Source organism: Phoxinus phoxinus (genome assembly GCF_949152265.1).
Source record: "Phoxinus phoxinus genome assembly, chromosome: 23".
NCBI lineage: Eukaryota > Metazoa > Chordata > Actinopteri > Cypriniformes > Leuciscidae > Phoxinus > Phoxinus phoxinus.
The window spans coordinates 22,154,527-22,170,821 of record NC_136898.1 but is presented as its reverse complement, the minus strand read 5'-3'; the positions used below and the strand labels follow the sequence as shown (position 1 = coordinate 22,170,821).

Here is a 16,295-nt window from a genome sequence, read left to right as displayed (position 1 = left end):
GGCTCCAGTGTGAATCAGGACTAAGGGTTCTCTGTATTGACGTCAAAGTTGCGTTCTCCCAGCAAAATAACTCCATTTATTGTTTTGTGGTGTTTGCTTCTCTTTGTTTTCTCTTGTTATTGGCCCACAAGATTTGCTCATTGTGTGATATGATATGTTTAAGTTAAACTGTCAGCTGATTTAATAAATGCTGCAACATGCAAAGTGTGTAGGATGTGTATATTGTTTAGTCATGGATGTTTAAATTCTGCATTAAACACTTTTAAGATTATTCTTAACGTTTTAAGACTTCACAACAGTTATTTATTTGAATCTCTGTTGGAATGATGGACTCCGTGAGTTGATTATCGGTCTCTTTCTCGCATAAAGCTATCGTTTGATTTAATTTTATTTAGCTATAAAACATATCTGCACTAAAATAAAATACGAATTAAGTCACATTTTGGCAGTCGTCCGACTCCTCACGTGACCTTATGAGGCGCCACGCCGTGGATCGGGACCATAGACAGTAGGCTATATAAACGATCGGGACGCGCGTGCCGCGCCGCCGACAAGGAAATATGTGATTGTTTATAGGGTGTCAGCGCCCACATGGTACATACAACACTGATTGTTGTCAGACTGTCACTGCACTGTTATCCTCATCTCTGGCCCTTGTCTAACCTGAAGTTCACTCCTCTTTAGGCGACCAAGCAGGAATTGTGTTTCACCGAGTTCCCCAGGTGATGTGGTGAATGGGTGGGTCTCTTTAATTTCCGCTTGAGAGCATTGCTTTATTCTTCTCGTGCCTAGCCGTCCAGCTCCTCTAAAGCCATTTCTGTCTCTGGTTTCTCTTCCACATTTGTATACAGTTAAACACCTAGACTTTTAATTGTATTTTTCCACCTTTGACTTGGGAAATGGTGAGTATAGCTATCGATTATATTTATATCTTATAGTTTTGGACACTCGCTGTAATAGTTATTTTGTTTTAGGTCTTTACCGCGCTTTCTGAATAGCATACTTCCATTGACACTAGGCGAACTGTTTTATAAGGTAGTGTGTATTGTCTTCATATGTTCATTTGCTTAGAGAATTTGCCTAAAAATAGCTCTACATTTGCTTCCTGGTAAGTGGCCAAGTTTACACTGATGTGATACCTTTTTTCTGAAGAATTAAACTAAAAATTGCAATTCCACATTGTAGCCTAATCTGTTAATGTGTTTAATTGATCCTTTTAGGATTGGTGTTACAAAATTACATTCACAATTATTTAGCATTAATTTGCTTACTTAGTATCTCAATACTAAGTTCCAACAGAGAAAAGTATTACTTTTTCTTGAAACCATGCACTTTAAATGTATGGTTTATAGGGGCAACGCACGCAAAGTCCATCACATGCAACTGTTTTCAGCATTGATGATGATAATAATAAATGTTTTTGAGAATCAAATCATCATATTAGAATAATTTCTGAAGGATCATGTGACACTGAATAGTGGAGTAATGATGCAGAAAATTCAGCTTTGATCACAGGAATACATTACATTTTAAAATATTTATTTTAAATTGTAATGATATCACACAATTACGTTTCTACTGTATTTATGATCATTAATAAGAAATCTTTTATAAGTATTTTTTCCTTGTGTCCTCTCTGTCAACTCCAACTCCCGTTAACTCAACATCCGTTACCCATAAAGTGGGGTAAGATGTGTCACGGCACACCTTTTTATGAAATGATATTTCTATGGGCTTGTGATATTGCTGATTTCCTCTGATAACATTGGATTAGAGCAGGGATAGGGTAGTCCTTGAGTGCTGCTGTCCTGCAGAGTTTAGCTCCAACTCGAATCAATACTAAGACTACACGCAGCAGGTGAGGGTTTTTCAGGGTTGGCGCTAAACTCTCCAGGACCTGCGTTGCCTATCCCTGGATCAGACACGTCCTGAAAAACAACTGGGCGTAGTTGCCTTGAGCAATGTTTCTCAACTCCAGCCCTGGAGACCCACCTACCTACATATTTTAATAAAAACGTCTGGCTCAATTCGTCAGCTTCTTTGTGGGTTGTAATATAGGGAGGCATCTGCAAGGTTAGTCCCGGGAACTGCATTTGAGAAACACTACAACTTTTGTAGGAGGTGGCACATCTTACCCCACTGTCCACAACCTTGTTGCCACTAAGAGATTTTGAGGTGTGTGTCTGTGTTCTTGAAACCGATTTCTGCAGTGTGTGTGTTTGACTCCAGAGCTTGGGTATGTCTGCCCTGTCCACCAGTCCTCTGGATGAAGAAGGCGGCGTGTCTCGGCGTCTGGTGGCATGTGAACATGTCATATGCCAGTATGGTAGATGTGTGCTGGCCAACGGGGAGCCCAGCTGTGAGTGTACGCTGGGATACACGGGAGACTCCTGTGACGAAACCATCAACGAGGCTCTGTCTGTTCCTCTCACCGTCGGCGTGCTGGTGGTCATCGTCGGCTTCATCGTCCTGTTCTTTGGGATGGCATTTCTCCGACAAAGGCAAAAGGCAAAGAAGAGGTGAGACTTTGCCTGGATTCCTTTCTATTTCTGTTCATTCATATTTTTTTTTTCATTTATTCAAGCCCTGCAGAGCATTTTTGATTCCCCAAAGAACATTCCAGCGAACAGTTCTAAAAAGAACCCTGTTTTCTTAGTGAAGAACAAATGAATAATCTAAAGAACTTTTTGTGGAATGGAAATGTTCTATGGATGTTAAAGGTTCTATATGGAACCATAAATGCCAATAAAGAACCTTTATTTTGTGATTGAAAGTTTGTTTTGTAAAATGTGTTGCAACTCCTCAAAAACTTTATGAATGAATAAATAATTTTACCTCAGAAAATATATTTTAAAACTTCTCGAACCAAGTACAAAGAAATACTACAGATATTGAATAGTGTATACCGGTAACTAAAACATGACATAGTCTTCACAGTATGAATCAAATATGAACTGATTCTTGTCAAAGATACAGAAGTGATTCAGTCAGGATCAGTGAGTGATTTTCTGTGTCTTTTGTTGTTTGATTAACATTGAGACAGACAGCAGTTTATTTATGCTGCTGTCCCTTTAAGGCCGAATGCACTGATCCAATTTACTGACACACGCATCCGGTTTTCACAGAACTGTTTACGTTCATTTAAGACATAACCGACTATTTTTATTTGAATACTCCGTGAATACTCCGACTGTAGCTGTCGCAGAGAGTGTATTTTCATGCTGAATATTTGTCACCTTTTGAAAAAAATGTCTGTTTTATAAATGTTGTATAATACTTGAATACTTATTTGGTTGATTTGCATGATAGTTTGGCAATAGTGACACCTACTGGAGAAAATGAGTAACACAAGACGTACTTTTCATGTGATTTATTTATTTGCGTGAACCGGAAAAAAACCAAAGAAACACAGGGTGTCGCAAACACATTTTTTGATCAGAAAATGTCTCCTGAATCCTGATTGGAAGGCACACGGTATGTTATATCTGGTTATCATTTATTTATAATTTAAGGTACTGTGTGTATTTCAGTTTAATAAGCTATATCGACGTCATCGCAAAATCCCTTCACGTTTATTTTCAGTTTTTTCACGGCGTCCATTTGATGTTTTGTTTGTGATGTTGATTGTCCTGATTCTTGAGAGGAATACATTAAATATAGAAGACGAAGGCATCAGTAGAAGCGTGTTTTTTCTGCTCTGGAGAGAGAACTGAATTGACGATCGCGTGCTGTCTTGAGAGGTGGTTTCTCAGCTGTGTGTCAGTTATTTTTCATAGCTTATTGTGCTCCACATCAAGCACATCCCTAAACTCTCATTCATGTTTCTTTGTCACTCTCACGTGTTTTTAACTTTAAGTAGTAGCCGACTGTGCTACGTGAATATACCGTGAAATGAATGATATAGGAAACTCTCTAACGATAGACACTTTATACTGTGGTCACGATAGTATACCGTCATGACGCCCAGCCTTAGGCTACTATATAAATGCAACATGAATACAAAGAGTATATTTCTAAGAACTCGGCACATGTATTAACCTATCAAGCGCCCCCCTTTTTTTAATAGACATGAAAATGCACTTTCCGAAGTTAAATGGTTGTAATTCAAGAATGCTTTGGAATATAGATGTAAGATTGGTCTTGTTTTTAAGAAGACACTTGGTAGATTTTTGTAGAAGTTAAACAAATTAAGACAGTTAAACAGAAAAAAAGTTATAGAAGTTTGAGTTTATGAAAATGTACAACGTTAAAAATTAAATTATTATTATTTTATATAAAATATATATATTTTCAAAACCTGGAGGACTCTAAAACTGCAAAAGAATCAAAGGCAAAAATCTGAACAAGTTGTGTTTCAAATTTTAGGTTGATATCTCAAAAAATAAGCTTTCAGTGAGATTTAGTTTGGGCGCAGTACCACACTTCTCCACTAGTTGACATTACTGCCCATATAAGGCCGTCTCCATTTCCATATGTTGTTTGAGTGATCGGAATTATTTTTACAATTTTCATACAATTTATGAAGTTTCATACAATTCAACCTCTAAGAAACACCGAAAGATCACGTATGTGCATTATAGCTCGCTGCCACATCACAAATGGTGAATCTATTATTTTTTTTCTTTTATATTTAAAACATTTTCAGATCTTTTTTTCTAAAATAATTGAATGGATGCTATCTTTTGAACTCTTGGCATGAAACCTCATCAAACTGAGGTTTCTACCTTTCTTTCATGATTTTTCATGTTCATCACTATTTCAAAATAAAGGTCTGAACACGTCTTAGGAGTATGAAAATATTATTGTTGCAAATTGATAAATTACGGCTCCTCTGTAATGTATTTTTTTAAATCAGTCACCAAATATGTAAACTAGAGATTATAAGCTTTCAAATGATATATAGTTTGTCAAGATTAGTTTAGGTTTAGTATAGGATATTACTGTTTTAAATATGTAACGGCCAATATAAAGGGTTAACTTTGTGCGCTTATTTACTTATTTATTGTGCGCTTATACAAACATTTTAGTAATCATAAAAAAATGGGTAGAATTCATAAGCTTAAATATTCAAAACACTGAAAAGCGTTTTGAAATTTGATATTGGACTTTAAAGCTCCCCTGTGGTGTAAATCAAGCTTTTAATCTCGTTTATTTTTCTATGTGGTGTTTTTAATATGAATATATTCATGGTTTCAACACCATTGCTGAGTATTGTCTCCTTAAAACTGCAGTGAACCAAAGACAGTCTCAAAAACACACACTAATCACAAACTACCTTGTAACCAATCAGATCAATGAGTGGATCTCTGAGCTGGTGGAGTGAGTGGAGGCGGGGCTAATTTGCATATTCATAGAACCGCGTATACTAAAGGAGCCAAGGGTGTAGCTATTGAAGCTATTTTAAGGCATGAAAAGAAATATTCATGGAAAAATATGCTTAAATATATCCTTTTGGTGCTCAAAGATGAGGGATAAAATGATTGACTACAGGGGGACTTTAAAACCTTTCATCTGTCTGGCTCCTCCCCCTACCAGGTGATGTCATGTTTCAAAAATTGACAAAACGCTTATCGACTGAAAGGTCTGAGACTCCAGGGGCCTCATTTATAAAGCTTGCGTACGCACAAAACGGGGCTGAAAACATGCGTACGCCAGTTCCTGCGCAAAACGTGGGATTTATAAAGAAAAACTTGACGTGAAAATATGCGCACCTCCACGCAAACTCTGACCCATGCGTACGCACATTTTGAAGACAAAGCAGTTTGGCGACACTGATGGTGAGTTGAGGAACTGACTGCGGATAAAGGGAATTAACCCTTTGCAAAATGGCAAAATTAAGTTTGACATATTTTAATATTTACAAGTTGCTCATAAGTCCCAGTTACAACAAAAAATGTTGAGACAAACTTTAAGCTGGCTTGAGAAAGCCGGACCAGAGAGTTTGAAGAAGTTTAAAGTAGTTTGATGTGTAAAGTAGGTTAAAGTTTGATAGATAGATAGATTAGTAAGAAAGAAAGATAAGTTAGTTTGAAAGATAGATAGATAGATAGATAGATAGATAGATAGATAGATAGATAGATAGATAGATAGATAGATAGATAGATAGATAGATAGATAGATAGATAGATAGATAGATAGATTTAGAATGGTAGTTTAATTGAGTCTAGGGATTCAGGGAGTTTAGATTTGAGTTTTTGGCTTGTACACTAATGGCCCAACCTTGTCTTGGCTCAATTTGAGCACTCTGCAATGTAAGTCTATGGGATTTTTATGATTTTTTATATACATTTTTAAGAAAACTGAAAGTCAAAACAGTTTGAAAAGATATAACACACCAAGTCAGAACAGTCTGAAGGTCTGACCCGAGTTTGTAGAGTTAAAGCTCTTGGAGGAGTTACAGTTGAAAATTTTGGGGTCAGAAGAATAACATTAAATCACCATTATGGGTGCTAAAGATACATACATGCATGTTTAGTTTAAAGACATAAAAGGAACTATATGCTGAAAGTACGTAAATTTAATTTCTTTCACTTCCATTCTTGAATGGATGTAGGCCTATCACTCATTATGGTTTAAAAAACACAAATGTCCTTGCTCCTTTAATATATGCATGGCTAATGAGGTAATTTGCATTGTCTATATATGGTTGAATATGGGCGGAGAAAGGGCGGTAAATGTTTTTTTTTTGCGTACGCAAATTATCAGGTAGGCTGTGATTTATAAAGTGAAAATTGCGTGCAGGTGTGCGTACGCACGGTTTTATAAATCTGATTTTTTTTTTGCGTACGCCATTTTCGGCTTTTGTGCGTACGTACACTTTTAGTAAGGTTCCTACGCACAGTTTTATAAATGAGGCCCCTGGTTTCTATATTTAGCACCCGATAGAAGAGAACGCACCAAATTCAATGGATTGTGGTTGTCTAGTGGCTATTTTTGGTACAGCGCCTAAACAAAATCTCACAGGAACCTCAGTTTTTGTGATATCAAGTTTAAATTTGGGACACAACTTGGTTAGACATGCGGCTTTGAATTTATAGCAGTTTTAGAGTCCACATTATTTTCTATTTTAACTTTCTGAGGGTCTTCTTTAAAAAGAGACCAAACTTTTAAAGCATTCATGAAGTCTGTAAACTGATTTTTACCTCTTTGTCAACAGAAAAAAGACCGCTGAAGAATCCCTGATGAGAAATGGAGCGCATATTTAACACGTCTTAATGCAGCGTGCCATAAAACAGGTTTGTCGTTCATTGTGCATCACAGACAATGAGATGAACTCTGTGGTCACAAAAGTAGACTCACACTGTTTCTCTCTTTGCTTCCCTCTTCCAACAGAACAATCAACGCATAACGCACTTGTACGTCAAATACATCCGCTTTCCACCATGACACTTACCTCACACTGAGATGTGCATGAATGTATTCACATGTTATTGGTGCACTCAACGTTTAAATGAAAACTATTGCATGTGAAATGCATGAAGTTTGCAACACATTTCTAAACATGGTTTGGACTGGCGTTCCTGTTAAATGTGCATCGACTTGTTTCTGAAACACGCCAGGTATTCCAGTGCGGTTATATTTAGCTCAGGCCTGTCCGGTGAGTTTCTCTGACTGAAAGCTGATTGGTTGCATGGACTGATCAGTATCTTTCAAACATTTATGGAAAACAGCCACCACAATTTCTATGGGTCTTAGTTGAATTTCATTTTACTTTTGGAGTTACACAACAGCTCTGCGTGAAACCCTGTTTGTACAGTATTTTATAATAAAGATTTTTTCGTTTATATAATTATGACTGTTTGTATTTCAGGCAAACTGAAAGATTTCAACAACATTTGCTATATATACATATATACTAATATATATATATATATATATAGAGCCTAATATATATATTAGTATTATGTTTCCACATGAAATTAAGTTCTTCCATTTGACATCTTTAATAATGTGAATACTTTTTCACATTTAGTTTGCGATATACTTTAGCTTGTGATCAATATGCTTGCAAAAATAAACAATATGTTCAATTTTATGTTTAGTAGGATAAATTACAACGGTTGCGCCATATATTTCTATAGCAAGTGCGTTTTGGTTTTTACAAAAGGCCAAAGTATATTATCATTAGCATTCTTATTATAGTATAACGTCTACAATATACTATTGTAGTTATTCTTTTTAAACCAGTGTTAAAAGGTGTTGCCATATTGATATTCATTTCTTTAGGCGGTCATTTGTATAATTGTACTGTGGTTATCGATACAAATGGACAGCACTGTTTTTTAATAAATAGTACTTTAATACAAAAAAAATAAAAATGGTTACAAAGAGATTTAAAAGATGTTTTATTGCTGTCAGAAAGCACACAAACCTTGAACCCTGAGGAATGGAAATATGACACGATCTGATGAGTTACAGCAAAATAAAGTCACATTAACACTACTTCCTTTATCTGGACGGTTTTATTACCATGTAACCTCATTTACACCTTGTTGCTCTTAAAAGCATCTGTTTTTACAGTTAATGAGTAATATCTCATGTCATTTGTGTAACGGTTAAGTTTGTTGTGATGCTTCCAGACTGAAGAATGTACAGTAAGTTATCTGCTCACTGCCCTTCATTAAACCGCAACATTATTATTCATACTTCACGACTATCGCTGTATTGTTCACATGACTCATGATCACGTGACCGTTCAGACATGACCCACATGCTTGCAGGGAGGATCAAACTGAAACAACCAGTATTACTAGTTACACTGCATCACAGAAAACCCAGCTAACCCTTTTCACTAAACTTTCCAGCAGCAGAAGAAAGAAATATTGCACAATCCTTCATTACTAATGTGATAATATCATTACGCTAGATTAAGATGCATGAGTAGATTTTAACCCGTATTACAAACCTTCGACAGGAAGTTACATTTTTGGCTATTTACAAGTCTAAAATTAAAGTCCTCATGTTACTTATCCTGGCAAAAGCACGATCGCTTTCTGTTGTAAACACTCAAAAGTACTGGTGTAGCGAGTGTACGCTCCGGTTGTAGACAGCTAGCACGGCGTTCACAAGTGGTAAACTAATATTCACAGTATGCGCTGGTCATCTTACAGGTCAGCATCGTAAGGTCTTCCGCTGTAGGATGTGTTCACAATCCCCCTGCCCTGGGGTTTGGCCCTCGGGAAGTCCAGGTCGTCGTCCAGTGACTTCTGCGAGTACGATACGCTGCTTTCACTGGTGTAGCTTCTCGGTGCGCTGACCCTGGGCAGCGGCGTCGGTCTGTCCGCTAGCCTGGTCGTTGGTCTGGTCGTTGGTCTTCCTGTGTTGATTCCAGGCTTTTCTCCGCGGTTGCGTCCGCCGCAGCAGGAGCAGATCCCGACGAACATCACCAAACCGCCGAGGATCTCCATGATGCCTCCGATGAAGCCCAAAACGATGCAGTATCCCACACGAATGTCATCCGCTTTCAATGGGTCTTTCTTGACCGAGGTGGAGTTGAGGCCGTTGAGAAGGTAAGTGTACCACGCTATTGGAATAATGGTCAGGACTCCGGAGCAGAAGATGAGGAGCCCGCCGAGACTAGCCAGGATCCATCTCGGTCTGTCCCTCCAGCATCTGACTCCAGGGGTCGCCACCGCTAGGCCAAGGATGGTCACGATCAACGACGCGATCATCATTCCTTGAGCGATCGGAATGATCTGGTTGTTGAAGTACGTATTGTCATTGGTGCGTTGGTTGCACAGTTGCGTTCTAGACGTTGTGAAGGTATTGCAGATGTCCCAGATACCTTGCTCCACCACCAGGTCCACAGATTGGCCGGCCAGGTTGTTTATGGTGCGCCAGTTTGGTGCAACCGTGCTGGTCAGGTCCAGGATCCATCCGCAGGGGGCCAGGACCATGCCGAATATCAAGATCCCCGGAGTGCGCATGCTTGAGGGTTGAGCAGCCGTCCCCGTATAAAGCGAGTCAAGCGTCTCTTGTGCTTAAGAAGAAACACACTGAAACCTGGAGGAGGTGGCTCTCTGTGATTAGCATCTGAAGGTGTGGTGTCGAATACCTGGTTTAAACTCACACAAAACTGGTTTTTACCTGCATGCCATGTTTCAGCTTATACCTGGAATACCAGTATGCAAGGGCTAGGGGATGAATAGGGTTGACTGGGGCATGTTGTCACAGAGAAACAGTGGTTATACCGGAGTAACTGTGAGGTTTCAGGTCAGAAGTTCATCTGCATAAACATTTGTTCAGTCTGTGTTGGTTTCAATCAATCAGTTTGCAATCCGTTCAAAATATAGTTTTTACTGCTGCATACTTAATGTTTCACATCTGTATCTATACACTGTTACAGCCAAGGAAGTCCAAAGGAAACACTGATCACCTTACATTCTCATGAAATAGTTTTCATTGACAGAAAATATTATGTAGGGAAAGTTATATATTTTGAATTGGCTCAAGTTATGAAATATAGATGTGAACCATTACCCTAAATGTGTTTAATTGGATGAATGAAAACATTGTTTTTGGTGTATTCATATGCCTTCTCACTCTTGTTGTTTTACATGCTGTAACTTTATACAGGTCATTCATTAAATAATTTTGGCCAAATAATTGTTTAATGTTGATGCATTTAATACATTTTGTCCAGATTTTCTTTTTCATAATTGGGTTTGTTTAACAACTGCTTTACAGTTGTTGTTGTTTTTTTCGTTTTCATTTTTGTCATGCTAGGGGAAAATATATGCTATAATATATATAATATCATATAATATAATATATGCTTATAATTAATGAAAATATTATGGAAGCCCATTTCTGCCACAAGGAAAAAAATGTTTTTGAAAATCACAATTAAGTCATGTTTATGAGATGGAAAGTCGAAATTAAGACATACTAAGTTTAAATTGACTTAAAAAGTCATAATTCTGATATTAATAAGTCATAATTTCAGCTATCTCATTATTTTGACTTTTTTTTACTTATGAAGTATGTCATATCAACTTTTTTCTCATTGTCATTATGACGGATGGGCAACGATTAATCGTATCCAAAATAAAAGTTTGTGTTTAAATAATATATGTACTGTATGTGTATAATTATTTTGTATATATAAATACACACATATGCATATATATATATTTAAGAACTATTCGCATGTATATATACATAATTTATATTATATATAAATATAAATATTTTATATATAAATAACAATTTTTTCTAAAATATATGCATGTGTGTGTATTTATATATACAAAATAATTATACACATACAGTACATATATTATTTAAACACAAACTTTTACTTTGGATGTGATTGATCATGATTAATCGTACTAAGTTAATGGCTTAATGTTATATTCTAATTGTTGTTATATTTATGACTTCCATAAAATGGAATATAAAACATCACATTTAAAAATAGCTTATTAATGGAAATGCAAGAAGAGGATACTATTTGTTATTAGGACGCATTAAGTTAAACATTGTTCCAAATGAGCAATTTTTAGCTTCATCATTTATTATATTCATACAGGTAAAGATGAGCCACAGCTCTTGACAATGTTCATCATCACCATAAAAATACAGGGAAATAAACAGCCTTCAACCATTTGCATTCAAATTGAACAAAAAAAAAATCCACAAAGATATTTTACATGGTTATGTCTAGAGACATACACTTCTGTACCGTGTGCAGTGCAAATATTAGCTTACTTCAAAAGAATGTGTTTGCTTTTTGCAGTTGGTATAACTGCGCAAACTTAAGAGGTTCCTGATAAGTTACTGTATTTATACATTAGAGCCCAGTGTGCTACGACACGACAGTGAAGGAACTGCCAATAAAATTACAAGGGCTTTATATTATAAAGTGCAAAGTATAAAACCAAACGGATGGTGTTAGTGCTCTTCAATATAACCTCAAAACTTCACTTCCCTTAACAACATTTATAATGGTAACCATGATTTCCGCAACAGTTGATATGAGGTTACACTAATAACATCAATGATAATACAGGTGGTAAAACAGATGGTCACATGATGAATTATAGTTAATCAAAAAAGGCCTTTCCACACACACACACACACACACACAATTTTCAACGTGAACTAAAAACCTAAAATGTAACAAAACATAACGACAATAAAAACTATTTCAACTTTAGGCCCCTTACTTTTACTGCTTGCTTTGACTGTAAATTTTACAGTGACTAAGTTTTTCCGGGAAATCATTAAATTTTACAATGCCATTGCAAAATATAAGGCATTTTCTAAATGCTAAAGGCCTTTTTTTCCCACAATATTGTCCTGTTATAGCTAAAAAAATATGTCATTCAAAAAAATTAATGAAACGTTGACATCCCTGCTGAAGAAACAAAAAACAAACAAAAAAACCGGCTTAAACCAGCCTGAGATAGTTGGCTTGTTTTAGCTGGTCTGCCAGGCTGGTTTTAGAGGTGTTTTGGACACTTTTTCTTTTCTTTTTTTTAGCTGACCACTGACCAGGCTGGGAGACCAGCTAAAACCAGCAAAACCAGCTTAGCCAGCCTGAGAGACTGGAGACTGCGATGGTCACGGTGGTGTTTGTCGTAAGGGTCTTGCATTCACAAGGTTAAAAGTTTGTATTTTACAAATCGGAGTCGTAAGGTCGTGCTCTAGTCGTCGTGTTCACTGGTCGACGGTCCTGTTGCGTCTTCGCTCGCGTGAGGTCCATCTCGGTTTGTTTGGAGTAGTACGGGACACTGCTCCCGCTGATCACACTGGGCACCGGGACTCTGCGCGTGTCTGTCCTCGGCTTCCGTCCGTCACAGCGCCGACACAACCCGATGGACATCACCAACCCCCCGAGCACCTCCATGCACCCGCCGATGAAGCCCAGCACCAGGCAGTATCCCACACGAATGTCGGGGGACGTGGAGAAGATGGTGGTCATGATGTGAGTGTACCACGCCACTGGGATGATGGTGAGGACCCCTGAGATGAAGATGAGGACACCTCCGACGCCCGCGACGGTCCAGTGCGGTTTATCCGTCCAGCACCGCACCCCGGCCGTCGCCACGCCGAAGGCGATGGCATTGAGGATGAGTGACGCCAGCATCAAGCCTCGCGCGATCTGGATGATCTGCGCGCCGAAGTACTGAGTGTCCGGCTGGTTGCACTGAATATCCCGGGTTGATGAGAAAGTCTTGCAGATGTCCCATAATCCTTGCTGGAGGACCAGATCGAGGGATTCTCCGGGGATGTTGTTGATCGTGCGCCAGCCTGGTGCCACGGTGCTGACCAGCTCCAGAAGCCACCCGCAAGGCGCGAGCACCATCCCGAAAATAAAAATCCCAGGGGTTCTCATGACAAATTTGGGAGATCACACACAAAAGTAGCCCCTCTGGAAATCAATTACTTTGTTTCGTGTGTGTAAAAAGTATAAGGGCAGTAGAAACTTCTGGTGGGAGGATCCCATTAAATCTGGCTATTGTTGAACGTCACGTGACTGTCGGTCTCGTCAACATCAAAACTGCTCCAAGTTTCGGCACACCTGTAGCCTAGGCCACGCCCACTCGGCATCAGTGTTTGTAGATGACAACATGCGATACGAAAAATTGTAGGGGAGACTTTGGTGCTGATGTTGGTGGACATCTCGAATAAATTATTTGTTAATAAAGTTATACATGTTATAGATAATTGGAATATGTTGTCAATTTATTAATGTTATATGGTAGCCTATATTTTTTTCCACTACGTTTTAAATGAAACAAGATCCAGAGTATTTTGATAGCTATACCAAAAATTAAATTAAATTTATACGTCTTTAAATGGTTTCCTCTTGTGATTTCCTGTCGATTTCCCTTTCTCTTTTGGCATTTATTTGGAACTTTATTAGGAAACCATATAGCCATAGATTTAATGATCATATATCTTATAGTTCTGAATATTAAATTAAACAAAAATTAAATGAAAGCAGAAAAAAATTAAAGGAAAAGGAAAAAACAACTTTCAGAGAAAGACTTTCAAAGAATCAACATTCAGCTTTTGGTGCATAATTTCTGTCCATAAATGTTTCCTGCATCAAAACTCTGTAACAGGGTTAGTTAACTTATAACTTACTAAAACAATCAAAAAACATTTTCATTACTCGAAATAAAATAAACACTAACTCAAAATATTAATAAAAACTAGCCTAGTATAAATGCTGAAACAACACTGCTCTGTAAAGAGTTCTTGCTGCTTAAACTGCATTAAGTTCTGCATTGTGAACGTTTCACAGTGTTGGCATGTTGTATTCTGTGCGTGTTAAGGTTGTTGCATCATTTTGTGAATATGAATATGATGAAACTCTCGAAACCATGAAAGCATGTTTGAAATGTCACTGAAACTCCCAGAACAAGCGCCTCAATGACACTGCTTTCTTTAGAGTCTTTGATGAAAAGTACAGGCCTATTCTTTCCTCTTTCACCATTAAACTACTAATGTGCTGACAGAATGAATGTTTTTGATGTAGGCCTACTGTACCCAAAATACCAGCTTAGCACAAGTTGGTTTGCTGCTCTCTATAGTTTATCTGGCCTAGCCGGTGTTTAACTGATTAATCTGAAAACCAGTCTAAGCAGTGGAAACCAACTGGCCAGCTTAGACCAGCGAACCGCCTTATGCTTCAACAGGGTTCTTATTCTGTCTTGTAGGCCTACTATACTGATATGATATCATTGATATTTACTGATACTGTTATCATCACCATAATATTCCATGGTGCATTTGTGAGTTGCAAAACAAAGTCAACATGCACTTTGTTCCCACTGAGCTCCGCACCTATATGACGTATTTGACAGATCATCGTCGGAATGTGGTTTGGAATGAGGATAAACCTGACGAAGTCTCAGCATATGTAGGCCTATGTAATGATGATATGACAACATTGTTTCCGCCTGTGGTCTTGCAGTAGGTCTCAGTAGGTAGTTCGTGAAATCACCACCGGGTGGCGCAAAGAAACGGTTTGCAACATTGCTCAGTAAGGCTGTAATTGTGACGTTTTTACTTGTAAATTAAGATAAAATAATGAAATAAATTACTAATATAGTAGTATAACATTTAATCTTGGTTAATTAAATATCATATAAGTCATAAGTGCGCATGTTCCAGCTATTTGACTAGATTTGACTATTGTTAGTGAGATATTACAGTGATGGCAATGCATAGATTTTACTGCCAGAATATTTTAGATTTTTACACGAGGTGTGCATTATTCCATAAAATAAATAAAGTGACAGGAAAGGTGGATTTTAAGAGGAACAGAAATATAGCCTATATATAACACATGGGTTTATTTACTTTGTCAATATTGTGACCAAATTAGTGTGACCAAATTATTTAAAAATAAAACTACATTCAATAGCCTATCTGTCATTTGTACCTAAAGATATGCATTATCTTACAAATGGGGACAAGCAGGATCTATGGCATGCAGTTGCGATTTATGTAAAAATACACCAATGTTTGTGGAATATATGAATTAAAAAGCTGAGCAATAATCACAGTGATTGTATTATTACATTCAGTAATGGATCTTAATATCCTTCGTCTTTAATATTTGTATGGTCATAATGTCACATTAACATTAGCCATACTTTATGTCAAACGTCAAGAACAAACAGGAACAGGGACTCCTCGCATCCGCTTGTCGGAGACTGTAAACAAATGCTGTTTGCTTAAATCAAGTACAATCAACTTGGATGTTTAAGTCATTTCAACTTAAATTACATTAAACTGACTTAAAAAATCATTAAAATCTTGAATAACTTATAAAAAAAGTTTAAAATGTCTTAACTTATTTCGATGAGTTAAAGCAACGTAATGTTGTTATAACTTATATACTTTTAGGGTAATCAGCTGCTATTGTGGATTTCTATTGGTGGATCTCAAGTGAGCGACAGATTATTGTCAGTGACTGTCAGTTATCTTGATTAAAGATTAGGAGGCACATGAATAAATAAAAAAAACAGTGTGCGTGGATAAACAATTTATAATAAACGCTGTGGTATTCCAAAAAAATAATAATTATTGATTATTTTGATTTCATGGTGACAGGTCTCGGTAAATCTATGATTTGCTTCTACCTAGTGTTGCGTTTTGGTCATTGCACTTCTATGGTTTCTCATGAACTGTTTATAGTTCGTGCCATTAGCCTACACTCCGAATATAATACTTCGCTTTTCGTCTTTTTATCTGCCTAGAAAGCACATTTGCCCACCTATTTCTTTTTTCGCTCATCTGACATGTCATTATTAGACCTAGGCGTGCACGTGTCCCCT

General features: G+C 37.3%; 3 protein-coding genes across 8 annotated transcripts; 1 reads left to right on the top strand and 2 right to left on the bottom strand.

Annotated features, from left to right (window-relative positions):
* Nucleotides 1-270: 270 nt before the first annotated feature.
* Nucleotides 271-7,795, top strand: LOC306992154 (uncharacterized protein). Of its 6 annotated transcripts, XM_079600716.1 has the most exons (5): nt 271-594; nt 685-738; nt 2,230-2,519; nt 7,157-7,235; nt 7,333-7,795. In XM_079600716.1, the coding sequence occupies exons 3-4, from the start codon at nt 2,239-2,241 to the stop codon at nt 7,203-7,205; spliced, it is 330 nt and encodes a 109-aa protein (XP_079456842.1). In that variant the 5' UTR covers nt 271-594; nt 685-738; nt 2,230-2,238; the 3' UTR covers nt 7,206-7,235; nt 7,333-7,795. The 6 variants fall into 6 exon arrangements, with proteins under 6 accessions (XP_079456842.1, XP_079456840.1, XP_079456841.1 ...); XM_079600714.1 differs by having other exon boundaries at nt 544-738; XM_079600715.1 differs by having other exon boundaries at nt 547-722.
* An 838-nt stretch (nt 7,796-8,633) lies between these two features.
* On the bottom strand, nt 8,634-10,593 carry cldn23.1 (claudin 23.1). Its single transcript, XM_079600712.1, has one exon. The coding sequence runs from the start codon at nt 9,924-9,926 to the stop codon at nt 9,105-9,107; it is 822 nt and encodes a 273-aa protein (XP_079456838.1). The 5' UTR covers nt 9,927-10,593; the 3' UTR covers nt 8,634-9,104.
* Nucleotides 10,594-11,491: 898 nt separating this feature from the next.
* On the bottom strand, nt 11,492-13,664 carry cldn23.2 (claudin 23.2). The gene has a single exon (XM_079600846.1). It carries the CDS (start codon nt 13,337-13,339, stop codon nt 12,620-12,622), a length of 720 nt encoding a protein of 239 aa, XP_079456972.1. The 5' UTR covers nt 13,340-13,664; the 3' UTR covers nt 11,492-12,619.
* Between the last annotated feature and the right edge of the window lie 2,631 nt (nt 13,665-16,295).